The sequence below is a fragment of the Microsporum canis genome, genomic scaffold (genome assembly GCF_000151145.1).
Source record: "Microsporum canis CBS 113480 supercont1.3 genomic scaffold, whole genome shotgun sequence".
In the NCBI taxonomy this organism is placed as follows: domain Eukaryota; kingdom Fungi; phylum Ascomycota; class Eurotiomycetes; order Onygenales; family Arthrodermataceae; genus Microsporum; species Microsporum canis.
In genome coordinates, this window is record NW_003299167.1 from 2954576 (window position 1) to 2982132 (window position 27557).

The 27557-nt window shown below is 46.3% G+C and overlaps 14 protein-coding genes across 14 annotated transcripts; 8 read left to right on the plus strand and 6 right to left on the minus strand.

Annotated features, from left to right (window-relative positions):
• Window positions 1-128: 128 nt before the first annotated feature.
• MCYG_03964 (triosephosphate isomerase) lies at window positions 129-1291 on the minus strand (the record flags this gene model as incomplete). Its single annotated transcript, XM_002848412.1, has 6 exons — window positions 129-157; window positions 213-427; window positions 485-597; window positions 663-737; window positions 809-1088; window positions 1150-1291. The coding sequence occupies 6 exons, from the start codon at window positions 1185-1187 to the stop codon at window positions 129-131; spliced, it is 750 nt and encodes a 249-aa protein (XP_002848458.1).
• A 652-nt stretch (window positions 1292-1943) lies between these two features.
• On the plus strand, window positions 1944-2519 carry MCYG_03965 (conserved hypothetical protein; the record flags this gene model as incomplete). The annotated part of the gene is made up of 1 exon (XM_002848413.1): window positions 1944-2519. The coding sequence occupies one exon, from the start codon at window positions 1944-1946 to the stop codon at window positions 2517-2519; it is 576 nt and encodes a 191-aa protein (XP_002848459.1).
• Window positions 2520-2711: 192 nt separating this feature from the next.
• MCYG_03966 (sterigmatocystin 8-O-methyltransferase) lies at window positions 2712-4208 on the minus strand (the record flags this gene model as incomplete). The annotated part of the gene is made up of 4 exons (XM_002848414.1): window positions 2712-2892; window positions 2948-3465; window positions 3628-3906; window positions 3972-4208. The coding sequence occupies 4 exons, from the start codon at window positions 4206-4208 to the stop codon at window positions 2712-2714; spliced, it is 1215 nt and encodes a 404-aa protein (XP_002848460.1).
• Window positions 4209-5074: 866 nt separating this feature from the next.
• On the plus strand, window positions 5075-8436 carry MCYG_03967 (TdiA; the record flags this gene model as incomplete). Its single annotated transcript, XM_002848415.1, has 4 exons — window positions 5075-5170; window positions 5244-7896; window positions 8038-8103; window positions 8369-8436. 4 exons carry the CDS (start codon window positions 5075-5077, stop codon window positions 8434-8436), a joined length of 2883 nt encoding a protein of 960 aa, XP_002848461.1.
• Window positions 8437-8665: 229 nt separating this feature from the next.
• On the plus strand, window positions 8666-10215 carry MCYG_03968 (O-methyl transferase B; the record flags this gene model as incomplete). The annotated part of the gene is made up of 6 exons (XM_002848416.1): window positions 8666-8806; window positions 8865-8991; window positions 9048-9171; window positions 9224-9672; window positions 9744-10056; window positions 10197-10215. 6 exons carry the CDS (start codon window positions 8666-8668, stop codon window positions 10213-10215), a joined length of 1173 nt encoding a protein of 390 aa, XP_002848462.1.
• Window positions 10216-10502: 287 nt separating this feature from the next.
• Window positions 10503-12268, plus strand: MCYG_03969 (cytochrome P450; the record flags this gene model as incomplete). Its single annotated transcript, XM_002848417.1, has 6 exons — window positions 10503-10710; window positions 10758-10904; window positions 10959-11347; window positions 11438-11631; window positions 11683-12027; window positions 12100-12268. 6 exons carry the CDS (start codon window positions 10503-10505, stop codon window positions 12266-12268), a joined length of 1452 nt encoding a protein of 483 aa, XP_002848463.1.
• Window positions 12269-13158: 890 nt separating this feature from the next.
• Window positions 13159-14436, plus strand: MCYG_03970 (conserved hypothetical protein; the record flags this gene model as incomplete). The annotated part of the gene is made up of 3 exons (XM_002848418.1): window positions 13159-13335; window positions 13451-13805; window positions 13877-14436. 3 exons carry the CDS (start codon window positions 13159-13161, stop codon window positions 14434-14436), a joined length of 1092 nt encoding a protein of 363 aa, XP_002848464.1.
• A 271-nt stretch (window positions 14437-14707) lies between these two features.
• On the minus strand, window positions 14708-16888 carry MCYG_03971 (efflux pump; the record flags this gene model as incomplete). Its single annotated transcript, XM_002848419.1, has 8 exons — window positions 14708-15130; window positions 15202-15362; window positions 15424-15927; window positions 15993-16064; window positions 16228-16402; window positions 16464-16515; window positions 16570-16646; window positions 16712-16888. 8 exons carry the CDS (start codon window positions 16886-16888, stop codon window positions 14708-14710), a joined length of 1641 nt encoding a protein of 546 aa, XP_002848465.1.
• Window positions 16889-17366: 478 nt separating this feature from the next.
• On the plus strand, window positions 17367-18314 carry MCYG_03972 (NmrA family protein; the record flags this gene model as incomplete). The annotated part of the gene is made up of 1 exon (XM_002848420.1): window positions 17367-18314. One exon carries the CDS (start codon window positions 17367-17369, stop codon window positions 18312-18314), a length of 948 nt encoding a protein of 315 aa, XP_002848466.1.
• A 94-nt stretch (window positions 18315-18408) lies between these two features.
• MCYG_03973 (cytochrome P450) lies at window positions 18409-20040 on the minus strand (the record flags this gene model as incomplete). Its single annotated transcript, XM_002848421.1, has 2 exons — window positions 18409-19155; window positions 19210-20040. The coding sequence occupies 2 exons, from the start codon at window positions 20038-20040 to the stop codon at window positions 18409-18411; spliced, it is 1578 nt and encodes a 525-aa protein (XP_002848467.1).
• A 1403-nt stretch (window positions 20041-21443) lies between these two features.
• On the plus strand, window positions 21444-22277 carry MCYG_03974 (mRNA turnover protein MRT4; the record flags this gene model as incomplete). Its single annotated transcript, XM_002848422.1, has 2 exons — window positions 21444-21649; window positions 21737-22277. 2 exons carry the CDS (start codon window positions 21456-21458, stop codon window positions 22275-22277), a joined length of 735 nt encoding a protein of 244 aa, XP_002848468.1.
• A 748-nt stretch (window positions 22278-23025) lies between these two features.
• MCYG_03975 (U1 small nuclear ribonucleoprotein) lies at window positions 23026-24635 on the minus strand (the record flags this gene model as incomplete). The annotated part of the gene is made up of 5 exons (XM_002848423.1): window positions 23026-23053; window positions 23137-23869; window positions 24010-24103; window positions 24177-24304; window positions 24374-24635. 5 exons carry the CDS (start codon window positions 24633-24635, stop codon window positions 23026-23028), a joined length of 1245 nt encoding a protein of 414 aa, XP_002848469.1.
• Window positions 24636-24911: 276 nt separating this feature from the next.
• On the plus strand, window positions 24912-25440 carry MCYG_03976 (mitochondrial 54S ribosomal protein MRPL51; the record flags this gene model as incomplete). Its single annotated transcript, XM_002848424.1, has 3 exons — window positions 24912-24950; window positions 25003-25085; window positions 25149-25440. The coding sequence occupies 3 exons, from the start codon at window positions 24912-24914 to the stop codon at window positions 25438-25440; spliced, it is 414 nt and encodes a 137-aa protein (XP_002848470.1).
• Window positions 25441-25724: 284 nt separating this feature from the next.
• MCYG_03977 (conserved hypothetical protein) lies at window positions 25725-27229 on the minus strand (the record flags this gene model as incomplete). The annotated part of the gene is made up of 4 exons (XM_002848425.1): window positions 25725-25757; window positions 25909-26031; window positions 26084-27043; window positions 27179-27229. The coding sequence occupies 4 exons, from the start codon at window positions 27227-27229 to the stop codon at window positions 25725-25727; spliced, it is 1167 nt and encodes a 388-aa protein (XP_002848471.1).
• Between the last annotated feature and the right edge of the window lie 328 nt (window positions 27230-27557).

A 27557-nucleotide genomic window follows, 5' to 3' on the forward strand; every position in this document is an offset into this window, starting at 1 on the left:
GGTATATTTAACATTGATAAATACATCAATGGAGAGATCACTCTGGGTCGCTTCTCAAAGCTGACATCATAGCCAAAAGCCGCCATTTAGTAGCTAGGCAGGAGCATGGTCATCCATCTTTCTTATACTTATAGTCGAGCGTTGATGATGTCGACAACTATTCCGGTTGTTAGTTACTTGACTTATGGTGGATGTAGCACTAAGTGACTTACAGGCAGGCTTCAAGCTGGCGCCTCCAACCAAGAATCCATCGACATCCTTTTGCTTAGCCAGCTCACGGCAGTTCTTCTCGTTGACACTTCCACCATAGATGATACGGGTGGCCTCGGAGACGGCAGGGGAAACAGTTTTGGCAAGCCACTCACGGATAGAAGCGTGGACTTCCTGGGCCTGCTCGGTAGTGGCGACCTTTCCGGTTCCGATAGCCCTGGAGATGGCACTGGATTAGCTATGAATTGGCGTCGTGGCAAAAATATAGACGTACCAGATTGGCTCATAGGCAATAACAATGTTGGCCCATTGCTGCTCGGAAATCTTGCTAGCAACGGCTTGTAGCTGTCTGGTGACGACATCGACGGTCTTTTCGGCCTCTCGCTCCTGTAGATCGGGTGTATTAGCTGATGCCATTCGGCCCTGTTTCTACATGATAGGTTTATGCATACCTCGAGAGACTCTCCGATGCAGACAATCACACTCAATCCACCCTCAATAGCGGCCTTTGTCTTGCGTGCAACGAACTATACCCAAGAAAAACCGTTCATTTAGCACAGGGGTTGTACTTTTGTAGTTGGAACAAATAAACCCTTACATCATCGTCTTCCCTGAGGATAACCCTTCTCTCGCTGTGTCCGGTCAAAGTCCAGTTGATCTTAGAATCCTTCAACTGATCAACGCTAAGCTCTCCTGTGAAGGCTCCGTTTGGCTTATCAAAAACGTTTTGAGCAGAGACGCCGATTTTCTCATTTGCTTGACTGCGGGCCAGGAGAAGGTAGATGGCTGGAGGGGAGATAACGACTTCGGTGTTGGCATCAAGCTTAGCATTGTTGAGGTTGGTTATGATGTCGGAAATTGATTGAGATGTTCCGTTCCTGTTTCAACCCAATTAGCCGTTGATCTGTATGGTGGCTATTTGTAGAGATCTGTTTTTACATCTTAAAGTTACCACCAACGAAGAACTTGCGAGCCATGGTGAAGGACGATAGCGTTTCTCTGCGTGTAGCACGAGAGAAAGTGTATCGGTAGCTTATATGTCTGAAGCAGAGCTGACGAAGAAGACTTGTAGATGTTGGTGTACAAAGCGAGGGTGGAAGCATTATATAAGTGTATTTTTTTTGGCGGGGGGAGAGAAAAAGAGACGCGGGGCACGGCAGAAACCGGACTTGCTTAATCTCTCTCTGCTGTTTAATATATGAACATCCTACAACTACACGACCGTCTACGCATGGATGAAGCAACCTGCAAGTTTGATATGGAAGAAGCTGGAGAGTAGAACTGACATGGATGTTTGTCTTTAGAACCCGTGTATAGTCGATAGTCGCTGACAAGGCGCAGAGCTGCTCCACTAACTACCGTTCGACTCTAGGTACAGATGAAAGGCTCAGTCTATTCTCCAGGGATTCAGCTTGAGAACCGGGGCCGTTCTAATAAGATGAAATGTTGAACAGTGACTGACCCCTTCTGGAGATATAACCCAGCCTGCTTCGAAGGCTAAGTGCTAGGAAGCGTGACATATTAACCAGTGAGAACGTATTTATATCTGTTGGATCCCCAGCCTTGCATGGGCAGGAAAAGACAGCATATTCCCTTCTTGCTCTGTCTTCTGCACTCCCGAACATATGTTCATTCGGAATCCAGTCACTAGAGCGAGCTCGTTCATAGTTAAACAGCATCTCAAGATCATTCAAACATATTCATCAGCCACTCGAGCACCAACTATACCCATCATGAATCCAGATGTCAAGCGTGTCGTGGCCTTCTGGTTCAACCGCCCTCCCATCGAATGGATATTCGCCCCCGCAGGTCTTGATGACCAGCTGAAGTCCGAGTTTGGCGACCTCGTTCTCAAAGCTCGCCGCAATGAACTCGATGACTGGGCAGCAGAACCTGAAGCCAGCGTCGCCCTCGTCGCCCTGCTTGACCAGTTTTCCCGCAACATGTTCCGCGGCTCGCCAGAAGCCTTCACGGCCGATGCAAAGGCGTATGAGACAGCTACCAAGGCCATAGCGCGCGATTTCGACAAACAGGTCACTGTCATTCAGGCATCGGCCTTTTACATGCCGCTGATGCACCAGGAAAGCCTTATTTCACTGATCGCGGTCCGATGCCTGTTTGAGAAGCTGAAACCACGATGTGTGACCGAGGAAGAACACAACTGGGTCGATATGGGCGTTTCGGCTGTGAAAAGGCATATGCAGCAGCTGGAGAGGTTTGGAAGATATCCAACTAGGAACGCTGCCTTGGGTCGGAAGAACACTGAGGCTGAGGAGGAGTATCTGAAGGAACATGTTCCTAAAGTGTAAGACTGATAGCTTTCACTACTGGCTTAACTACCGGGCGCCGGAAGAACATGTCAAGTTTGAGCACACGGTTCAGTTATTAATGTCAGACATATGTATATATGATCGGATAATGAGGATATAATCTATGTGAATTCTTCATGTTCACAACAAGAGCGTTAGAGGGAGCGCTGTTTACTGTAGATATGGAAAACACTAGTTTGCAGGCCTATTCCAGCCCTCCCACACAAATTCGAGAAGTCCCATGGCGGAACCTGGAGGGTCTACAACTTTCTTCAGGACAAATGCCGGATCAGCGGCTACAAACAAGGCCTTCCAGTCTGCCAGAGTCCTTTCCCGAGCGTTGAAGGTATAGGCCATTTCCAGATCCATTGACCTACAAAAAGTCAGACTTGAATCCCACTCTCGACCAAATATTAGCTATCACATACCTGAAGTCTCTTTCCTTCCAATAGGCTACAGAGCCGGTCTCTGGCATAAGGGCTTCTTGCACAATAAGCCTTGCCCCTGGCTTCAGTGCCGGCATCTGCGCCTTGAGTATCTGAATACAATACTTATCCGACCAGTTGTGGAAGATCCATCGGAAGAAATACACATCAGCCCTGATTGGTTGGGGATCAAACAAGTCGTGGGCCATAAAGCGAACTCTGTCCGCTAAATCTCCTGCATCAGCGTTCTCGACCATCTTGGTCATATCCTGCACAATGATACGGAGCTGACTATATCGTTTTGCAAGCGCTATTGCAAAATGACCCTGGGCACCTCCAACATCTACGACTTGGGCCTCCCTCAGGGATTCCCAGTCGTAGTAGTCTGTGCCATAGGACAAGTCAAACGCAGGCCTCGACGTCATCACCTTCATTGCATTTCCGAAGCGGGCGGCTCGGTCAGGATCTGCTGCAATAACGTCGTAAATGGACCCTGTGGTATCGTTTGCGAGAGAAAATCCCTAGTGGAAGTGTTCAGCATCGCCTATAGTTTCGTGCAATAGTGGGGGATATTTACTGTCTCATTTGGCTCCTGCGAGCCCGGCCACTTTTCAAGGGCATCCGCAAGCTAAGAGGAATATTATCAATGTTTCCCTCCTGCTTAAATGTGTTGATTGTCTTACCTTTCCGCCTGCAGGACCCAATTCCTCAATACCAGCTCTCATCCAGTCCCTCACGTCTGGACGGGCCAGCATTCTTGATGCCTTCGTATGCTTCACGATACCTGGCTCTGGCTCATAGAAAATACGCATCATCGCTGCGTGACGAATAATACGGCCAACCATTTGCTCAGTCAGTGGCGTTTTTTTGGCAATTTCACCAAATGAAGCCTGGCCATCAGGCGGTATAAGTCCGGCAATACCAAAGCGAGAAATGACTTGCAGACAGGCCGACTTGTCACTCTTATTGCATTGACGACAATGTTAGCTGCTCAGTTCATAAATTATGCTAATGGGAGCTTACTCACTCTAGCGGATCGATGAATGATATTCGAGGGCTCCGTGAGCAAATCATAAAGCTCGGCCGTGGCATCAAGGACAGCATCCTGAGCCTTACCAATGTCTATTGGAAGAGGAGAAGCATTCTCATCAAAAGACGGCGAGGGTGCACCCAGGATATCCAGGGTCTCCTGGATCTTGAGCACTGAGCTGCTGATAGTGGCCGCGAGCTGGATAATTCTCGGGACTGGTTTTGTTCCCTCCATTTTGGTCACCCAAGGAAGAATCAAGGTACGTAACGCCAGAGAGAGGAGAGATAAGCCGGATGCAGAAATCAAGCAAGCCAATGTTTCTAAATATATTGTTTTCGAATGTAACGGATGATTTCTTCCCCTTGTGAATCAAAATTTCTTTTTTAACTAATATCACATTAAGGGAATGGGTATTTTCAGCCTCGTACTTACCAACTAGAGGTGGTAATAACGACACGCAGGAGCCCCATACCGCATTTTTTGAGGAGTATGCAGATTGCTGTATTTCGTACACTGCTTATACCCTAGCATTGCTGTACCGAAAACTGATACCCTTGGCTTAAAAGAGCCAACACGGCTTGGGATTATCTGTTGGATTGCACACTATTGGTCTTGCAGTCTCATTCCTTGTAAGTTGAAGGAGTTATTACGCCAGGATACTGGGTTACAATTGCCACGGTTGCATATCTACCCTATATACTATTTGCTATTATTGATACCTAGTTTTCTGGGGTCTCACTTGCTTTATGCAAAGAATGAAGCTGGAGTATGATACACATGCAGTGCTTGGTGTTTGTAATTGATCATGCATCTCCAATCCTTCCTCGGGGAAATGCTCGGATTTGACGTGGTATGGAATGCCCCTATCTGTTCACTGACCTAAATGTCCAGGGCTACGGAGAGAAATAGGTTCCAATGGGTCTTATGAGTCTACACATAAAGGAACAGCATCGAGTACAGGAATATAATACCTGCCCTGGAGCGGAATCCAGCAGACTCCAGTCTCCTTCTGTTACTAATATGGCTTTGCTCAATACTCTGACGTCCTATTCTACAGGACTAAAACTCTTGCCAGACCTTTATTCTTCTACGGCATCCGCATGTCATTTAACCCTGGAACCGTCGTTGCCAGGACGGGAATTTGGGGGGATTTATCTTCAAGATATCTTAAAAAGTGTGGCTGCATCAAGGAAAGGGTCAGTCATCTGCTATCCCATTGGGAATACATCTAAATATAAAGAGTTTTCCTACCTGGAACTTTACGCCCAGGCCAGTCACTACGGCCAGATCCTTCGCGCTTTTCCTAGCTTCAAAGAAGGCCACCCTATCCTTCTACACTTCGATGACCACTGGGATACCATAGTCTGGTTCTGGGCTGTCCTACTCGCCAACGGCCTACCGGTACTCTCTCCTCCTTTCAGCGTTGTTGAGGATCATCGGCTTCAGCATATTCGGGGGCTATCAAATCTTCTTCAATTGCCAATATGCATTACCAGGAATAACTTGCTTAGCCTATTTGATGGAACGCAAAACTTGCTGCAGCTGCACACAATTGAGTCACTCTATTATAACGGACCTCCATCAGGCCACAATGGGCCAAAACATGGTCCAGGAAGCTCAGCGGACCATCCTAACTATAAAGAAGGCAAACCCCTAGCAATGTTGATGTTGACCTCAGGAAGTACTGGGAATGCAAAGGCTGTATGCTTGAGCCACAAACAAGTCGTCGCAGCCATCTCTGGAAAAGCATCAGTACGCCAACTACGTCAGGATGGGCCATTTATGAACTGGATTGGCCTTGATCACGTTGCAAGTCTCGTCGAGATCCACATTCAGGCTTTGTGGCTCGGTGTTGACCAGGTTCATGTTAACGCAGTTGACATAGTCTCGTCTCCGGATGTCTTTCTGGACCTCCTAAGCCGACACCGTGTCTATCGCACATTTGCACCGAATTTCTTTCTTGGGCGATTGGTATCAACAATGAAACAGGAATATAATCATCAACGAGAGGGTAACTCCTGGGATTTATCAAATCTACATGTTGTCGCTTCTGGAGGTGAAGCTAACGATGTTACAACCTGCGTGGCTGCATCTGCCATACTTCAAAAATATGGAGCACGCCCCGATGCCATCACACCAGGATTTGGTATGACGGAGACCTGCGCGGGAGCAATCTTTAATCTTGCATGTCCATCCTACGATGTTGAATGCGGCTATGCTGTAGCCTCTCTAGGCAAGTGCATGAAAGGCATTGAAATGCGTGTTGTCGTTGACTCGAGATTGGCAGCCATGAATGAGCCTGGAGACTTGGAGGTACGCGGTGACGTGGTGTTTGGTGGTTATTATCGGAACCCCGAGGCCACCGAGGATGCCTTCCCTTTGCGAGACGGATGGTTCCGTACCGGAGATCAAGGCCGCATTGACGCGAATGGCAATTTATGCCTTATCGGAAGAAAGAAAGATATAATCAACATCAACGGTATCAAGATTGTTATAGCAGACGTCGGGTCGCTATTAGAACGTGCCATCAGCGATAAGGTAAATCGCTTCGTGGTGTTTCCCTCAAGAGCTGAACATACCGAACAGGTTACCATTTGTTATACCCCTAGAGAATGGCCGCATACCGCAGAGGAAATGGTCGAAATCGGTGAGCTGGCTGCGCGGGTATGCATTTCCAGTGCCTTTGCGCCCCCTTTAATCTTTTCCTTAAGGGAGTCGTCATTATCACTATTACCTGTATCGTCGCTGGGGAAGATATCGTCCTCCAAGATGAGCTCTTTATTTGAGACGGGTGTGTTTAGCGAGGACATTGCTCTTCATAGACAGAAGCTTGATGAGTATAGGAAAGAAAGCCAACAAAGAACGTTGCTGACTGTTGCAACTGAAGCGGAAGCTCTTCTTATTGATGATTTCGCGAATACACTCGGTATCAATATTGACACGATAGGGCCTGAAACACAGTTTTTTGAGCTGGGCTTTACGTCATTGGATCTCATCCGCTTGAAGCGCCGTCTTGACACCCGCCTAGGAATTACATTGCCCATCATCACACTCATGAATAACCCAACAGCTCGATCACTAGCTGCGGCTCTAAATTCCGGGTGGCCCGGAGACTCTCCCGACGAGCTAGAGAAAAACGTGGTAGATTATGAACCTGTGGTAACACTGAAATCTGGTGGTAAGAAGCCACCACTCTGGCTTTTTCACCCTGGTGTGGGTGAGGTGCTAGTGTTCATCGGTCTGGCACAACATCTTGCTGATGACGAGCGGCCCATTTATGCCCTCCGCGCAAGAGGCTTTGAGCGAGGGCAGTCACAATTTACGTCAATTACTGAGGCTGTGAATATCTACACTCAAGCCATTCGACAGCGCCAGCAACAGGGACCCTATGCGCTGGCTGGCTATAGTTATGGCGCCATGCTTGCCTTTGAGACAGCCAAGCAACTAAATTACACGGAGACCGGCACAAGTGGGAGCTCAGTACGCTTCCTAGGTAGCTTCAACTTACCACCACACATCAAATGGCGCATGCGCCAGCTGCACTGGAACATGTGTCTTCTACACCTAACACAATTCCTCGGACTGACGACTGAGGAAGATGTTGAGAAGATGGAGCAGAACTCTAAGTTCTCCGAGGCGTCTAGGAGTGACGCCCTGGAACAGATTATCCACAACGCAGATCACCATCGGATGGAGGAGCTGGATCTGGAAAATGCAGAACTGGCCCGTTGGGCTGATGTCGCTTACGGCCTGCAGAGCATGGCAATTGAATACGAACCAAGTGGGCAGATCGACAGCATTGACGTTTTCCACGCAATTCCTCTCAAACGAGCTGCCCCATCAAGAGAGAAGTGGATAACAGAGCATTTGATCAAGTGGAGAGATTTTTCTCAGACGGAGCCTAGGATCCATGCAGTCGGAGGTGCGCATTACACCATGATTGGGCCGGAAAATGTGGCTGGATTCGTCGCGCAGCTGAAGGATGCCTTGGCCGCCCGCGGGGTTTAACTTTTATATCATTCTGTCAAATACAAATTGTTTAGTCTTGGTTATATTACTATAGCAAATATCATGAGAAACATGCATATTGCCCTGTACTCCAGGCTTCAACGCATCATCCCTGGTTCATGTACGTAAATTCCCCACCAAGTTAAGTTGCTTTGACCACCTCGTATTCTATCTCCATTATAATTATAACTACGACCTACTACTATGTACAAGGGGCGACTCGGCACCGGCAAATATACCCTACGCATGTACGGACGGATGAACGAGTCCGCCACACCATTGAGCCGTACAACATAATATGTATGCATACCAACAACTAAATTTAATAAAGTTAGTTCTACTTTTAGGTTGTTACCGTAACGTTAATTACACGACATGATATGCAGCCGAAGCCCCCATGTCCTTCTTGTGCCTGTTCTACAAGGGATTGTACATGACAGGAGACGTTGGTTGATCATGACAGCGACGATAGGCCCAGCTAGATGCACACAATTAATATATGTGCATATTGGTAACCCCCTCATTAAATGATACTACACGTACTCTGGCTTATTGAGTAACGACCTCTCATTTCGTAAGTACAAAAGAGCTCCCCCTTCGAGCCTGAGTATGTATTTACTACGATATTCAATGACGGATTGTCCATAAAAATAACAAAATCTACATCTCTAGATCAAGCCACAATGGATGCAACCCTCGACTCTATCAAGCAGCTTGCAGCGACTGCTAGTGAGGCGACTCGCCGGCAGCTTATCATCTCGCTGAACAAGCTCATCCTCTCTCTAGAAGGTCCCAGCGACACCATTCACAGATATGGACATATGGTCGGTTCCCAATTATTGACTGTTTAACGACATAGGAATAACTGACTTGGTTATATAGAACCTAGAAACAGCGACAATCAGGATTGGCTTTGACTTGGGGATTTTCAAGCTTTTGTCTGGGGCCGAAAGGCCCTTAGGAGTGGAAGAAGTCGCCCAAAAATGCGGGGCAGAGCCCCAGTTGATGAGTATGTGATGGTTCCGTTCTTTAATCTTCGCATCACATTGTAACTGCTACACACAGGTCGAATTCTTAGATATCTTGCTGCTATTGACATAGTAGACGAGGTTTCGGCCAACCGGTACACCGCAAACAATATAACCACAAATCTTACCGAGAAGTCTGTGGAGGCTGGTTTGAGCCATTAGTGAGTGATTTATACCCAAATAATAACTGCCCGAGAGGCTAACAGGCTTTAGTTTCTACACTGCGGGACCCCAGTATGAAGCCTTGCCGGGCTTCTTGAAGAGAATAGGATACAAAAACCCTGTGGATGAGCTACACACAGCTTTTCAAGATGCCTGGAAAACACCACTCCATGCGTTCCAGTGGTTTGCCGAGAATAACTCACACCTTACCTACTTCAACGACTACATGGCTCTTCGTCGTAAGCCTGAGCTTTCATGGCTTTCGGTGTATCCTGTTGCTCAAGAGGTAGAAGGTTGGGATTCAAAGGATAATAGCAGGGCTATCTATGTCAATATTGGTGGCGGCATCGGGCATCAATGCAAGCAATTCAAGGAGAAGTATCCTGACCTGCCGGGCAGAGTAATCCTGCAGGACCTACCGCATTCGATTGCAAAGGCGTTGCCAACTCCTGGTGTGGAGAATATGGAGCATGACTTTTTTCAGCCGCAACCAATCAAGGGTGAGCATCATTAGGATTTCTTTTTGCATAGATAACCACTAACAATATCTTTGATTCTTCTTTGTTCTTAGATGCCAAATTCTACTACCTTCGCGCCATACTCCATGATCACCCACCACATAAGGCGCGCAATATCCTCGAGCAAACCAAGGCAGCCATGGGACCGGAGTCAGTTATATTAATTGACGAGATGATCTTACCTGAGACGGGCGTAAATATCATGGCTGCATCTATTGATATGACTATGCTCACAGCGCTAGCAGGCATGGAGCGGAACGAGGCGCAGTGGCGTGAAATCCTCGCAGAAGTAGGGCTGGAATTCGTGGAGAAGTTTGTGTATTCCCCCGTGCATTATGAGGGAGTAATACAAGCTAGATTGCCAAGGTAAACTGTCAGCAAAGAGGCTTTTACTTTTATCGTTAGCTAGTTACATTCCGAGGGAGCCGAAGTTAGCCTCATGATAATACCAATCCATACCTATATCAGCTGCACTAGTTCTTACGCACTTTCTAATACAGATACAGTAGTGGGAAAGGAGGCTAGCACTCAAGCTCGGCGAATCTTGGTACTCTGTATGTATAGTTAAGCATTGTCACAGGTTAATCAGCTATTTAACTTTCTTCTTTTCTTCTTCCTTGAGAGCTAGGCTGAGCTAGTACTAGCATGACCCCACTATGTTATGCTTAATTGTACTTGCTTTTTTATAAGTTCCTGTATACTTCCGCTGGCGACACTTGATTTATGTCCATACTTGTGGGACTCCTGAAAATAATATCTCTTCTGTCCAAATCACTGCGTTTACAAGAGCCGTTTCTACAATTATCCCAAGTATGGAGCTTAACATTAGTTGGCCTATGCTAGTTGGAGTGGCGTTTGCCTACTACGGAACCCTTATTTTCTATCGGCTGTTCTTTCACCCTCTGGCCTGTTTTCCCGGCCCCAAATTAGCAGCTATCTCTCGCTGGTATGAAGCATACTACGATGTTATTCTTGGTGGCCAGTATACTATGAAGATTGCTGAATTACACAAAATATATGGTATTTGTACAATCCGGTTATTATAGTTAAGTTCTAACCATTAATAGGCCCCATCATTCGCATTAGTCCGTATGAGTTACATGTCATTGACCCAGCATTTTTCGAGACGCTCTATCGCTTGGATGGCCGCTGGGATAAGTATGCCTGGGCATATGACGCCTTTGGAGCCAAAACCTCCACTATATTTGGCTCAGGTATTGTATCCCCTTCCATATTATGATGCTGTCTCTGCTAAGCTATGGTTATAGACCACTATGCCCATAAATCTCGTCGCCGTGCTATTGCCCCATTTTTTTCGAAACTAAACATTGTTGCCAGGCAAAATCTGCTACACCGAAATATTGAGAAGCTCTGTCAGCGCATTTCCACTTTCAAAGGAACCACTGTTAACTTAGGCGCGGCTATTAGTGCGTTTTCTCGAGATAATGCCAATGAGTTCATTGTTGGCAAAGAGTATAATGAACTTGATTTAGAAGACTTTGGTATTGGATTATCACTGGCGTCTCAGGGCGCGGGGGTATTCTGGCGTACGACTAAGCATATACGCTGGTTTGGACCCTTAATGAGAGCGATACCCATTAACTGGGCCAAGAAGATGGCAGATGAAAATACTCAGGCTTTCCTCCGTTATCTTCAGGTATGCTACCATTTATTGATGAACAGGTGGCCTCAAACTGGTGCTTGTTATATTTAAGTCTTTCTTTTAAATTAATACTGACCTCAATAGCAATCAGAACAAGATACACGAGATACATTGGCGGCTTCAGTATCCCCTTCTCCTAATATTAAGGTTAAGGATACTATAGTTTACGCAATTACTCATTCTGACCTTCCTCCAGCCGATAAAACTTTTGATCGCATTTTTGAAGAACTAGCTACTATTACTGGTGCAGGATTTGAAACGATATCTAATACCCTAAGGTTAATCCTATATCACGTTTATACTAATGATACAATTCTTCAACGGCTTAGAGAAGAAATTAACAAAGCATCTACTACATCTTCTAAGCCAGTCGCATTAAAGCAGCTAGAGAAGCTACCCTATCTCACGGCCGTCTTAACGGAAGGTTTACGCCTTAGTCCTGGAGTAGCCACACGAGCAGCACGCATTACAGATAAGGATCTCTTCTATGAAAACTGGCGTATTCCCGCCGGAACTCCGATTGGTATGACTACTATATTGATACATACCAATGAAAAGTTATATCCCGATCCAATGCGTTTTAACCCAGAGAGATGGATGGAACCGACCTATATGAAAACAACCTCGACATTTGCACCGTTCTCACGAGGAACTAGAACATGTCTCGGCATGCAGTAAGTCCTATTTTTCCTTGAATGCTATAACCACAAGTACGTGATTTTTGCTGACATTGGGCTAAACCGCAGCCTTGCCTGGGCTGAGATGTACTTACTTCTCGCTGCCCTAGTTCAGGAGTTCAACTTCACAATCAAAGATGCCACAGCCTGCGACTTTGAGTTAGACAAGGATAATTTTGGCATTGGTGTCAGGGTAACATGTAATCTAATGGCACATGTTACGCTGCATGAAGGCTGAATTTTATCCACAGGTACAAAATCCTTGTTCAATCAGTTGTCGGACTTGTCTTCCGGAGTGTTGGTTTTTAAAGCCGGAGGTTGGCTTTGATATGTAACTAATTCCTTGCTCATCAACTGCTCATATTACTCCTATCCCCGAGCATAGCGCCGATAAATAGATTTTATAGCTCTAGTCCTCTGTTCCATCGCCATTATTTCATGTGCCCTCTTGTTGTGTTTATAGGTTCGACCTACATTGGATATCATTTTGCCCGCTGATGCTCTTGCACTTTTAAGTAAGATACTGTGCAGTTTAACTAACGGGGAAGAAAGCAGGTTGCTATGGATAGCCTGTGGCTTTCTGCTGGTCATTTTAACCTTGCATGGGGGCTCCTTTAGAGACCAGCATACATAGTGAGTGTCGATCTAAACGGGAGTTGCAAGTCTTCCCTATGTTATATATTACACATGTTATTATTAGCACAGATGCCACGCCCTTAGCGTAATTTTTGATCTGTATCTCCTACCCCAGTACTACAGTTCAGCCTGATCGTTACGCCCCTTGGCCGCAGTATACCCATGAGCGTATTTTACTCTTTGCCTTCATATAAAGATTACAGTAATTCTTAGGGCATTGTAATTTTACTATGGCTCCATAAAGTTCTTAATGGCTATTCATTTGTTACTGCCGGGATATCAAACCCAAAACTGGAGCCTTGTCGCCCCTATTCTACCCTAGCATTGCAATGGAAATTCATGCTGATGTCCTTATATACGTTGATATACTTAAATGACTAGATGGGCTGAAGTGTATGCGGTTGGTTGGATGTATTGAACTAAATCTCAGCTACTCGCCCCAGCGCTGTCGTTATAGCTAACTTGTTATCTTCAATCGTCAGTACAAAGGCCATGTCACATATGCCTTTACTTATCAATCCGGATGATCTCGGCCGGGGGCCTCTGATTATGGCCCTGACCTGGACTTTTGCCAGTTTAGCAGTCATTGCCGTGGCACTTCGCTACTATGTACGCATCAAACTAAGCAACCGTCTTGTTCTAGACGATTGGCTTATAGGTGCTGCACTTGTAAGTGCAGTGCTATCATGAATCTCTACTCTTTTCAAGCTGGATGGTGTTATTTTCTGCCAATACCCACAGTGCTAATGCTTAAAGTATCTAGATATTTAATATTATCTCTCAGTGTTTTGTGAGCGTGGGCTACCATTATGGCTTCGGAAAGCATGATGCTAGCCTGCGGCCAGATCAGATCATTAACATCTTGAAATGGATGTGGCTTGCAAACACCCCCGGACTCCTTGTTGCTATCACAGCGCGTCTCTCTATTGCAGTCCTCCTTGTGCACCTTTTCGGCAAAGTCCACAGATGGCTCAAGTGGTTCCTGGTCGTGGTGACAGGCCTATGTACCATCTTGACGGTCATAGTTATTCCATCCACATTTCTGCAAACGACTCCTGTTAGCGGGAACTGGAACCCATTCCAGCCAAGCAAGCGCTGGAATCCAAAAATTTATATTAGTCTAGCATTCCTTAGTCAATGTGAGTCGTACCTCGTCTGACCAATTTCCTCTAAGTATTAAGGCTAGTTACAGCTAACATTTGATAAAAAGCTTTATGGACCTTTACCGATTTAACATTTGTCCTGTTTCCAGTCATGATTATTTGGCGGCTTCAAATGTCTCTTGGGAAACGAATAGGCCTGATACTTCTCATGAGCGCATCGCTACTCACCATGAGTATGTCGATTCTCAAAACTATTAGCCTCCAGCGTATCGCCGATCAACAAGCAGACCCTACCGCTACTGATGCCCAATATAATGCCTCCCTTACTATCCTTTGGTCCTGCCTCGAGCAAGCCTTTGTCATTATAATGGGTTGCATCCCACCCCTAGGTTCTATCAGGAAGCTGCAGGTACCACAGTCCTTATCGAATACTTTGGATAGTATTGTGCGGTTGATTAAGCCGTCTAAGGCGGCAGTAATGGACTCGCACAAACTCAACAGCGACGCTGGCTCTGGAGGCTATACAAACCTAGAAATGTCAAAGAATATACCCGGCTGGGCTGGCAGCAAAAGCGGAGCGATGTCGGGCGAGGGGATATCTGGAAGCCAGCAGGGTCTGGCCAAGGGTGATTCAAATTCTGAGAATAATGGCACCCACCATGTGTAAGTGAAGCCAGAGCAAAATGTGGTGGTAGCACTCAATATTTCAATAGCAAAAGACCAAAGCATAAGTATGAATACAAGCTACTTATATATCTTCTGTTTGATTTTCTTTGTTTTATTTGTTAGATAGGTAATGGAGATAATGATATTGATAGTAAGTTTATTAGTTAATTTATAAGAACTCTTGGATGATGTGGTGTACAAGAAGCTACATTGTTAACTTATTTATTTCCCTAAGGCGACTGTACTAAATTCAGATTTCATAACTGGTGATATTAGTGAAGGAGCTGATTATTAGCCCTGTTTGTCTTTTCGGCAACGCTACTTTCGTCCTCTACGTTGGTATTTTTCTTCCTCAAGTCATGCCAGCCCATTCCCCATAACACGAGTGCACAAGCAGCAGCTACCCCAGCAACCAAGTAGAAAACTCGATCGACACTATTGGCGTAGGCAGCCCGCACACCAGAAAGGTCATCAGGCTCTACAAGAGAACGGAACCCCGTGGCCCCAGCCTTGATAATCGCTGCAGCGTCGGCATGTGGTGCATGTTCTTGCAACTGAGAGCCAAGGCTCGAAAGAAAAACTACATTGCATAGAACTAGCATGATGGCTGGGCCAAGTGACTGGGCGAAAATGACCAGCGCCATGCCGGTAGCCAGTTGTTCTCCGCCTACTGCTGCCTGCACTGTAATTATGGCCTAGTAGGTGGTGTTAGTGATTGGCCTGCGGTCAGACTCAGACAGGACAGTGAGTGCATCAATAGACGAACCAGTTGCATGCTAAGCCCTGAACCGATTCCTGCAAGTATCTGGAACCCAACCCAGTATCCCGTGGGGCTATCTGGTTGCAGCAGTGAGTATAGTCCACTTCCCACAGAAAGAAGGACAGTTCCAACGATGGCTAGAGGTACCACGAATCCCGTCATTTGTACTACTTATGAATTAGCGATATGGGTATTCTTTTGTTTGAACCAAGGTCCTGAAAAACCTACATAGTACTCCTGAGAGACCAGCTGCGAGAAGTTGCGGAAGGATCGTGGGTAACAGATACACACCGCTAAGCACAGGAGTAGCATTGTTGATTGCCTGGAAGTATATGGGAAGGAAGAATGCCGCTCCATAAACTGCCGAGATCATGAATGACTGGTATAATGCTGATGTCCACACTACTTTTCGTTTAAGCATGGAGGCTGGAAGCAACGCATTGTCTCCCTTGTGTTTGTTCCAGATAAGCCACACAGCAAAGTTTGCAACGGAGCCGCAAAATAGGCCTATAACACGAGAAGAGTTCCATGGGTACTGGTTTGTTCCGTATTGAAGAGCGAGAAGAAGTTGCAGTACGGCTGGGGCAAAGAGAAAGAACCCAACAAGGTCTAAGTGGTGATGCAGCTTTGAAAGAACCACCAATGGACTCTGCTTCTGCGTTTGTTCAGGTATCCGTAACAGGAGAAGGAATAGGGCAGTCAATGCCCCCAGAGGTAAGTTAATGTAAAAGCCTAACAGCGACCTAGTGAGTTCTTGCTACTAAATATTAGTGGGATCACGAAATGCGTAGACTCACACCATCTCCAGGTAGTATATGAAGTGAAAGCTCCTCCAACAAGAGGCCCGGCTACAAGACCGAGCTGGTTTACTGCGCCATTTCCAAGTTAGTGGTACTAGCTTACCCGGTACCAGTTGGACACTTACATCCCATCGTCAGGCCTATGAGGGCTAAAAAAAAAAAAAACAAGTTAACATTTCGGCAATCTCAAAATAGTAAAATTTACATATGGATCTAAAGTCAATCTACTTACTAGGGCGCTGCTCCAGCGGAGCACAGCTTGAAATAATGGTGATAGCACCGTTTATAATGCCAGAGGCACCAAATCCAGCAACAGCCCGTCCAACAATCAACATATTAGACGAGACGGCAGCACCACATAGAACGGAGCCGACCTCAAAAATGGCAAAGAAAACCAGAAAGGACCACTATTTGGTGATAAATGTCAACCAAAATAATGTTTGGGAGTGTACAGGCCTATACACGGACCTTTGAGTTGAAGTTCGTATAAATCTTCCCGGTGAGTGGCTGTGGGGCGGCACTGTACCTCATCTTAGATCAACATTCCTCTGACAGAGCGTAGACAATTACATACCTTCCAAACTGATACGCACTGGCATACCACCCGACATCGGGGAGGGAGTTGAAGGTATCAGTAATACGGGGAATTGCCTGAAAATGAATATAAAAACTGAGTATCTGATTGATAGGATAGGGTATGAGATAGGCAAACTCACTGTGCCAATAACCATTGTGTCCAAGAGCATAAGGAAACAAGCAAGTGCCACGCTACCAACAATCAAGGCTAACTTGAAGCCTATCACATACTCGGCAGCATCGTCTGATTTAACATCTATCTTTTCTGCCCCCTTAGCATCGGGGCTTTGCACTGGAGGCTCCTGAGACGGTGACATTTTTTAGGTGTTCGAAAGAATGAATGAATACCAGACAAACCCTTGCTCATCATACTGGAAAACTGTTGCTTTTAGCTGAGGAAAGGCAGGTCAAAATTTTCGGCGTTCTACTATGCATAGTTAAGGTGGCAAGCAAGAGCTTACTATGTACAGTGTGGGGCAACAAGAAGATCCACCTTGGCGTCGGGAATACCCCTAACCTTAACCATGCCAACGGCCTTGTCTTACCATACCTTACAGTAAAAGTTAGTTTCCACGGCCCTTGTCAGCCTTGCATATCCAACCTTCAATTCCTCGTCCAACATTACTATATTAATCCTTCCATTATACCATCCATAATTCAGTGCACAGAAGTGGCCCAAATTAATAAAACTTCAGGCAGGTGAGCGGTTTCCTGTCATTATTTAACGAAGGCATAGGCATGGATAGGCCATGATTCTGGATTCAAGCCAAAGCTCGTTTAGCGCAAGTAGCAAATATGGCAGCAGCTACAAATACTGTTTTCGTTTGCGGTGCCACTGGCAGCCAGGGAGGAGCCTTGGCCCTCAAAATCTGCAAGCAGCTAAATTGGGTCGTTCATTCGACAGCCCGCAATATTGCATCTCCTGCGGCGATCTCCCTTCTCGAAGCCGGTGTGAAGCTTACACAGGGAGATTGGGACGACAAAGCAGCACTCAAGGCAGCACTAACCGGCTGTGATAAACTATTTCTCTGTTTGCTACCGGATTTCAAAGATTCAGACCGCGAACGGCGGCAGGCAGAGGGCATCATCACGGCGGCCAAGGCTGCAGGAGTCAGCCAAGTTGTAGCGTCAACTTCACTGGGTGTTTTTACACTGGACGATGACCACCTTGAGCTTGAGGTCCAGAAACATCTCACTCCTGACTCATTTATGGCACGACATATTGCGAGCAAGAAAAGTATTGAGACTGCTGTTAGAAACGCTGGCTTCGAACACTGGACCTTCCTCCGCCCTTCATTCTTCATGGCCAACTTTCTGGAGCCCAAAGTGGCACGATATCCTGAGCCCAGGGAACATGGTACCTGGACCACAGCAATGACACCACACGCCCAACTCGCATTAATCGATCATGTTGACATTGCGGCATTTGCTATTGCTGCATTTCAGAACCCTCAAAAGTTCCACGACCGTGCAATTGGATTGGCCAGTGAGATGTTGACTGTGCAGGAAACTCTAGAAATTCTGGGGCAAGCGGCAGGGAGGGAACTCAAAGCCATATTTATGACGGATGAAGATATTCGTGAAAAGCAGAAAACTTCGAATGTATTTACTAATTCTCAGGTGTCTATGAGGTATATGTCCAAGTATATTGACCTGGAGATGATTCAGTCAGTCATTCAACCTACCTCTTTCAGGGAGTTCCTAGAAAGGGAAAAGGAAGGAGTGCGAGAAACTTATAAATAATTACACAAGCGAATATAGAATCACCCAAGTTATTAAATTGTCTTCCGTTATATTCGCTATACCTATAGACCATGTTAAAATAAATATATAAAATCTATGCTCTCCTAGTAACATGCAATTCTGCTTTTTGTGGTGGGAGCATGAAATTAAGGAATGAAATTCTCTTTCCAGGTCTCTTCGTGACTTCAACATCATAGTTGAGAAGCACATGAGAAATTGCCTGTTTCACCATATGGGCCACGAACCACCTCCCGGGGCATGCATGCCTACCATATCCAAACGGGAGAAACGACGTGCTCACAGTTGTCATAAGTTCCCTCTTAGTGGTGACTCTTTCACTGGTAGATTTTGTATCATGTTGTCGCGAGAATCGAAAAGCATCAAAGTGTTCAGGATTATTATATATGTCAGGGTCTAGATGAATCATCTGCGCTGGGAAGACTGTCCGTATTCCTGATTTAGTGGGAATTTGAAGCCCATCACCGAGATCGATCGGCTGGCCTGAGATGACGTCCAGGGGGAGTAAATGTACCATCACGTCGTTGAGGCGCATTGACTCACGCGCAGCGGAGTCAAGGCAATATAGTTTGTCAACAGCTTCCTTGGTCAATATTCCTTGGTATTCAGCAGAGACACGACGACACTCAGCTACTAGCGTAGTAACGATATCACTACTGGGGGGGCTGCCGTAGATATCAAGCACGGCATGAACAAAAACCCATCCGATTGCAAAGACGAACATGGAGGTAAGGGCAAGGATGCGGCGGGATATCTTGTTCGCGGTTAGCTGTTCCGGGCCATGATTCTTAGCCACTCGAATCAACCATTGAATCACATCACCCTAGAAGTAAGATGGTTAGAACCGGAAGGTATAGTAGAAATTGATTGAACGTACCGGGCCGTCCACCTGGCCTTCTTTCTCATCATATTGCCGCATCCTTTCTTGCACTAGAGGTATCAAGATATTCAATAATTTCCGTTCGTAATACCTAGCCCGCATGGCAAGCAAAGGGGCTATCATTGGTCTCACAGCGGGAGGGAGACTGTTGATAAAGCAGGCGTCCACCAGAACTGCATTTGCATACAGCCTGGATTGCTCTAGATAATTCTCATCCCTACACCCAGGCAACCCAACCATGATGCGTAGTGCGGCTCGAGCAATAATGCGTACCATTGAGTCCCAAGCATTAACAACCTTGCCCTCCTTACAATCACCCCAGTAGAGACGGAATGCTTCACTCCACTCTTCAGCAATGATGCCAGCAAGAGAGCCCATATCCTTCTCCCTCAGGTTATTGCGGACGATATCAAAGTGAATGGTATTTCCCCAGACATCCTTGTCTGACATTAGGTACTGAAACTGGGCGTTTTCAAGCAACGCATCAAAGCTGGATAATTCATTCCGGGGCCTGTTGAGGAGGTTTAGTTTCGAAGGGGGCAAGACGAGCACGGCTCCACCAATCCACATGGTAGGAAGGGCAAACGGTTTGTTGACTTTGGAAAACCTTTCATATCCGTTGCGCATTGTCTCTTGCATAGATGTCACTGACTTTGCGATAGCAAAGGCCCATGAGAAGATACCGCCTCCAGGTGGAACACCAATAGTGTCAAACTTGTCCCATAGTTTGTTGTACGATTTAGCCCATGTGAGCCTATACACGAGCTGCAGAAGAAACAGGCCAGCTGCCGCAAAGGCCCAAGTCAGCAGATGAGTTACCCAAGGCATACTAGAATTGCTCTCGAACAATGGAGCGTAGTTTGGGGCTTGACAGATCAAAGGATGAGGATAAGCGGAGCATATCACTATTTTGTATAAGAAGTTCAGAGATGGTAGTCACAATGCCTATTGTGCTTTGAGTCGTAGAAGCAGCTTCTATATAGTTTATTTAGAGGCACTGAAAATGCGTATGTGTCTATTACTCCTCCTCCACCCCCACTGACAGCAAGGACTGAGCTTAAGGAGTTGCATGTTGTAATGTTATACTTCCGGAGAGATATTGATAACTACTAGTTGGATTTGAATCAAAGTTTTTGTGAGTTACAAAGTTACAATCCTTGGGTAACTCTATATTTGACACAGCCTTGCATGACTAGGGCGTTCGAAATTGATGTTTGAGCCATTAGGTTGATTAGTATGGATAGCCCACCGCTATAGCAGGGAACCAATGCATGGCTGAGGACAGGGATCTCTAGCGGATGAACATCTAAGATCAGGTGGAGAGATTGGCTTCAACCACTCAATTTCCATTAATATGTCTTAGTTAACCCGGCTACGGCTGAGAATCCCCCGTCGAGTAGAAAAAAATTAAAAAAAAAAAAAAAAAAAAGATTCGAGTAAACTAGTTACTAGTCCGTTTAATGATATAACGATTAAAACTGCTTTTAAACGAAGATCAAGATTAAGCATCGTATTAGCTACCCCCTTGCCCAAAAACATGAAGTAATAAGGATTGAGTTGTTCCCCCAAATTATGGGAGTGGTCCGAGCTGGGCTTTAAGCCAGGCAGATGGACATATCAGGTTCAACCAATCTGCTAAGGTTTGTTAAAATAGGTATATTGATATATTGTATATAGTGGTCTATAGCTATCTAGGATTATTTTACTAGTAATCATCACAAGGAGTAGTTCAAAATTGTCGCATGTTGAACTCCATTTCGAGTAAAATAATCGTTGTCCCTTATTGGTAGAGGGATCATCAGGGGGGAATCCGGACGAAGAGAATCGATGGCCCTTACAAGCTCACTGCCGTCCAAAGCAAGGGGCATTAATCACCGTGCAATGAATAATGAAGAGTCAGCGAGTGTCGTGAGAATAAGGTGAGCATTTGGCTTTTGAGGCGCGTGTTAGGGCCTGCTGACTAAACTGAGCCGATATGGAAGCTGCTTCAGTCATGTGATCGTGACTAAGTCTACCGATAAGGACTAGCGGCGTTTCTTATCAATAATTTTCCGGCGCCGACGGTGAAAAGCCAAAAAAAAAAAAAAAAAAAAAAGATAGCAAAACAACATTTGGCGATAAAGAAGAATTCGAGTTTTAATAGATACCCCGACAAGCCATCAGCTACGCCGCCCTGTGGAGAATAGGGATAGAAAGCTGAAACCTCATTCACCACCAACTATTCTTCAAGACATCCATCCATTATGCCTATCTCAAAAAGAGCCAAGGTGGTCCACGAGTCAAGGACCCTCAAAAAATCGCACAAAGAGCAGACTCGACGGCTGTATGCCAATGTGCAAGCTGCAGTCACTGAATATGACCATCTCTTCGTGTTTTCTGTTGACAATATGAGGAATACGTATTTAAAGGATGTACGAACAGAATTCGCTGACAGTCGGTTAGTTGTATACAGCATTCTCGTTCCTCTTCCCTGGGAAGCTTCGTAGTGTATTAATTTATACAAAGATACTAACTATCTTCGCAGATTGTTTTTCGGTAAAACCAAGGTCATGGCAATTGCTCTAGGAACAACACCGGAAACCGCCTACGCACCAAACCTCGACCGTCTCACGCCTTATCTCACTGGCGCAGTCGGATTGCTATTTACATCTCGCGAACCTCAATCTGTGCTTGACTATTTCGAATCATTCCATCCCCTCGACTTTGCCCGTGCGGGTAACATAAGCCCTCGCTCATTTACTATACCCAGCGGCGTCGTATATTCTCGAGCTGGCGAGATACCGGCCGAAGATGACGAGCCAATTAGCCATACTGTTGAGCCTACTCTACGGAAATTGAACGTCCCCACGAGACTAGTAAAGGGAAAAGTCACACTTGAAATGGACGGGGACGGATATCAGGTCTGTAAGGCTGGTGAAGAGTTGGATTCCAGGCAATCAACCCTCCTGAAGATGTTTGGCGTTGCTGTTGCCGAGTTCAAGGTCGAGATGAAGGCTCGCTGGGTGAAGGAGAGCGGAGAGGTCGTGATCTTAGAAAAGCAGGAAACAATGGAAGTAGATGCATGAGAGGACATGAGCCTTGTTTTGTCGATTTTTATCCTACTCTCTCAAACTTCCTCATTCGTTTGATGAGATGATGACCGATTGAAAATTGTGGGCGTTATTAATGGAGTTCTGGCGGTTGGTGTTATAACACCTTTGGTGCTTGACCTGGTTGTTTTCTTTGTGAAATAATTGTATACCATTGAAATGGAAAAGCTGTCCGTGTTGTCTATGCTACCGAGTTATACAAATATCAAGTCATGTAGATAATACATCGCTAATAAACAAGAAAAAGGGGAAGAATTAACTATTACGGCCCATACTACCCATCTTTGCAATGATCAATGCGAGAATGTCCAGTAGTAATACTAAACAGCCTTACCCGATCTTACCTACACAGACAACCCACGGAACATAGAGATACAATTTCACCAAGGGTGCCATAACGTACATACTTACCCCCTAGCAACAAAGCCCCAAGATGAAAAAGGAAAGGAAATCAAAGGGAACGTAAATCAAAGGCGAATAAAGGGCGGAAAAAAAGGTATAATAATAAGACATCACTTCGAGAATTAGTAGCGCAGGCCCATGGTAGGCAGGAAACCGGGCGAGCGAAGTCGGATGGAGGTATCCAGGAGGCACCCAGGAGACATGCTAGGGTCTATAGCCTGAGATATAGGTGGTTCGTTATATGGCGAAGAGACATGCTACCTCTTATGCCATGTGATTAACGTTGGATCTGTTTTGATGACGATGAGATCGTGGGCGTTTTCTAAGCACCAATGATCTTACCCTTGAGGCTATGAAAAAATGAGATAAAATGAGTTGAGGCAACCCACCAACAAACCAGTGCTGAATTGTTAGGATAAGCCGTACTCAGTACCTTCGTTTTGTTCGAGGATCATCGTAGGCATCTCCTTCGTGGTGTCTCTTCCTTGGGGGTTCGTCATCACGTCGACTGTATCTGTCCCTGTCACGGTCACGGTCTCGAGGCCTATCACGGTCCCGATCGCTTCGACCGCCTCTGTCTCTTTCTCTGTCACGATCACGGTCACGATTACCATCTCTGTCCCGCTCTCTGTCTCGATCACCGTATCCTCTGGGCCTGACAGGCTCTCGGTTGCTACCAGTTACGCCTCGATCGCCTGATCTGTCGTATCTGGAGCCACCTCGGCTTCTATCATCAAAACGCCTATCTCCATGACTATCACCATTTTGCTGGCCATACCCACCACCTCCGCGACTTCCACCTGGGCCCAAGGGGGCGTTGGGAGGAGCTTGCCCCGTTGCGCCGTTGGAGGGGCCTCCAAATCCGCTACGCCCGCCTTGGAAGCCAACTCCTCCGCGGCCACCAAATGGCCGATCACCTCCTCTAAACCCTCCTCGGAAACCTCCTCTTGGCCCTCGGAAACCGCCTTGGAGGCCACCTGGGCCAGACGGAGGGCCGTATCCACCGGGGCCTAGAGGCCTTGAGGGCATCGCCTTGGTGTATCCACGCCCACCAAGACCGCCACCGAATCGACGTGGCTTCCATCCCTTGACTGTGCGTCCACGCTCAACATCGACAAGCGCACGTCGATCTTTGATGCGAATTCCATCTGTTTCCTTATAGGCGGCTGTATTTGTGACGCAGATAGCAATCAATAGCATTAGTCTTGTACTTGATTACCTTTTGTCATAGCTGTACTTATATGCTGAGTAGGGAGGGGGGAGGGGGATGAGTAAGGGGGCGAACGAATTGTTCAGGATTCAGTACCCTTCATATCTTTTTCACGCTCGTATACTATAAACGCATATCCTCGATGTGGCTTCTTTGGATTGGGGTTCTTCGTGTCCTTAACAATTCGGATCTGCCAGAAACAAAAGTTAGTCAAGTCGTCAGGAGAAAGGCTGACAGAAATAAATTTTGGCTATGGCACACACCCTCTCTATAGGACCAAACCGGCCAAATTCCCGTTCCAGATCGGCCTCTTTAACCTCGTAGCTCAGCCGCGAGACAAACAGCGTTCTGAAAGGGTCCCCACGGATTTGCGGGTCTTCAGAAGGGTTATCTAGATAAACATGTTAGAAGCAGAGATTATCAAGAAGAGTATGAGAGCCAAGATATTGTAAATACACACATTCTGTGAGACCTGCGGCCAGGCGCTTCTCAGCCTGCTCTCGTTTCTCCATCTTCAATCTATCCTTGCGCTGCAACCAACTCTCTGTCGCATTATAAGGGACCTCCTCTCCGTATTTCTTCAGCTCATCGAGATATCCAGCAACGCCAGATATCGTACTAGGCTTCACATCATCGGGCGCCCTGCTGATGGGTTGAAGGTAACGAAGTGGAGGTCGTGGCGCAAAGAGCGCGAGGAGGTTTGGAGGGAGTTTATCAGTCATGGTCGATGCATGTAGAACTGAACAAGTAGCATATATAATGTGCTACTGAAGCATCAAGCCCTCAAAGAGATGTGAAGGTATCGAAAGCTCTTTTACGTGTCGCGCTGTGTTTTGCGTTGTTGAAATCTTCAGCTTTTTTGCCAAAGATTGCTTAGTCAGTTATATCTGACCAATCACGCGAAAGCAGCCGAAAAGCATCAAAAAGTTCGACTTTTTTGCTTTCAATAGAACTCCAGGCAAATTCAATAATTATATCAGGAGTGGAAGACGCAAAATATGCCTGTTAAAGGAATCGTATCAGTGGCTTCTGGCCGAGTAAGTAGACTTCCAGCGTCAAATCTTTGGTTCTGTGCTAATGTGACTGTAGAATGGCGTTGGTGCATTCATCCTACAATGCAAACGACTCGACTTTCACTACTGCGACTGGGCAGGTAGCTCGAAGGGCATGAAGTGAGTAATTATGTTCTCTAGTTGTAAGTGAGGGTGATTTGATCTAACTCGTTCCTTTTCCAGTGCCTTCATCAAGGAAATGCTACCCGACTTCGCCAGACGAAACCCCCAAATCGAAATCCGCATATCTCCCCGTCCACATAAACATCCCGTCATCAAGGGCCACTATATCAATGGCCGCGAGAAAGCAATTTGCGTACGGAATCTCGAAGTATACGACATTCTTCAGAAAACGAACCTGTTGAAGGAAGCTAGTGGAGAGAAGCTACGGCGGACAACGAAGCCTGTTCTCAGCACGAACGAGAGCGTCAGAGGCATCTGGTCTCCTTACCATGGAGACATGAAGCAGATATAAATTTGCAGCTTGGCTCCTTGCTGAGATTATACAAGGTTGACGAGAATGTACAATTATTAATGGCATGGCGCGTCTGGTTTTCCACGATTTTTTTATTGTATTTTTGCTATTTGGAGGTATATTGCATTATACTCGGGAGTTGTATATGATTACTAGGGATATATTCTTCGATATAGGACCTCCATACCAGCCCATCTACTTTTCTGGAAACGTTTGGTTGAAAAGGCATACTCTAAAGGATACCCTTTGGAAGCAAGCTGGTATAACAACAAATATTCATGTATTCATGTAACGCTAATAACATAAGATGGATGCACCTAAAACCATGAGATGCTGGGTATTAGAATAGAAAAATGATATCCCCGTACACATTCTACCGAACGCCAACCGAATGAAGGGGGAAAATATAACGCTGGCAACTGATGATGACTAAAGATAAACTTGAAACATTGCCTTGGGCTGGCTAACGGATTTCCCGCAGTCTGCCACAACGCATTTCGCAAAAGGCTTCGTTTTTGTATCGGGTGATTGGTCTGATTTCTTCGCTCGAGATGAAAGGGCTCTGTTTTTGGTGCATGTGCCACAGTAAACCTATGAAGGTTAGTATAAGCCGGATGTAGTGAGAATAATTCAGTCCACTCACATGTCCACAAGGTCTGCAAACCCATATCTGTTTCCGTAGCTCATCACCTGTCCCTAGCTCATGTTCGCAGTTTGGACAAATAACCTCCTCGTCTTCTTGAACCGTTCTTGTAAATCCCTCGGGGGCTGCTGAAGGCGGGTCATAGGGAGCTTCTGCCCTAGGAGGAGGGTTGCCGACAAATCCTGTTGTGCTATAGTCCAAATGTATCGGTACATCGTCCAGTTCCATCGTCAGGTCTATCCCGTTATTAGCTGGAACGTTATTCCAGATCATAGGTGGCTGTGTGTGAACACGTCTAATCAGGCGTATATTTCTTGTGCGTAACGAAAGCTCATATCGTAATAACTGTTCCCGGTCAAGCGGCGGCGGCCTCCCCGGTCGTTGTATGCCTCTCAGTAAATTCATCAAGTTGGAACCTCCGGGTAAAAATTGCGAACGATGCGCCTGACCGGATCTATCATGATTGCCGCTGATATCTTGTGATGTGCTCTGTCTTACTGATGACCCTAGAAATTGTACCTCCGGGCTTGAAGGTTGATGCTGCTGTTGCTGACTTGAGGGAGAACTGTCGGCTTCCAAATCCACAACGTCAGCCATGATATTTCGTCCAAAGCGAGGACCCCGTGACGCTCTGTTCGTCCTAGTTTCCTCTCGTCTCCCCGTTCGCGCAGGCCGCAAAGTCGGATCTGAGTCTTGTGTCAAATCTATGATGTCCCCCCGGGGTAGGTTCTGGAGCGTAAACGACGGTGGCGAGACTCTGGTCGACATGACAGGCCTGCGGAAATCGAACCCGTCACCAGGAAATCTCATTTGCGGGAGCGATGGAAGGGGTGGTAGCCGGGGACGGGAGTTATTGAGAGCACCCGGGCGGTTTACCGAGCTTGAAGACTCTCCATGTTGGCTCCAGGATGTCTGGCTTTCGCCATCTGAGTGAGATCCAGATATCTCCCGGTGAGAGCGCTAGATGGACAGTGAATATGGTCAGCTTCCAGTCAATTCCCATGTAGATATCCTTTTTTTGGAGGGTGCTGTTGCCGCTAGCTATATTTCTCCAAGGGTTAACGAAAACCCCGCTAGCAGAACGCCAGGACTGACCTTTCTCGACGCTTGGGGAGTGAAATTTCGCAGGTTAGAGTCCTCATTCATGGTAGAAGGTCGGTACGGCAGCGGTAGAAGTGCTGGCTCCGTGGTGCAGACTTGTTGGATGTGGTAGTAAACTTCGAGAAAAGAGAGAGAAGAGAGAGAAGCGACACAAGCCTTTTTCCGCGCTTTGTCATGAACGAGCCAACTCAAAAAATAAAAATAGAAATAGTATGTATAATCTCTGTATTTGTATCTTCAGACCTTCTGCTGGCCCAGGGCGAGAGAAGACTTGACTTGATCCTGTGAGCAGAAAACACTACGCTTGCGTATGACTTGCCTTGCAGAGGATGTGAAAAAAAAAAAAAAAAAAAAAAAGGGAAGGGAAAAATGA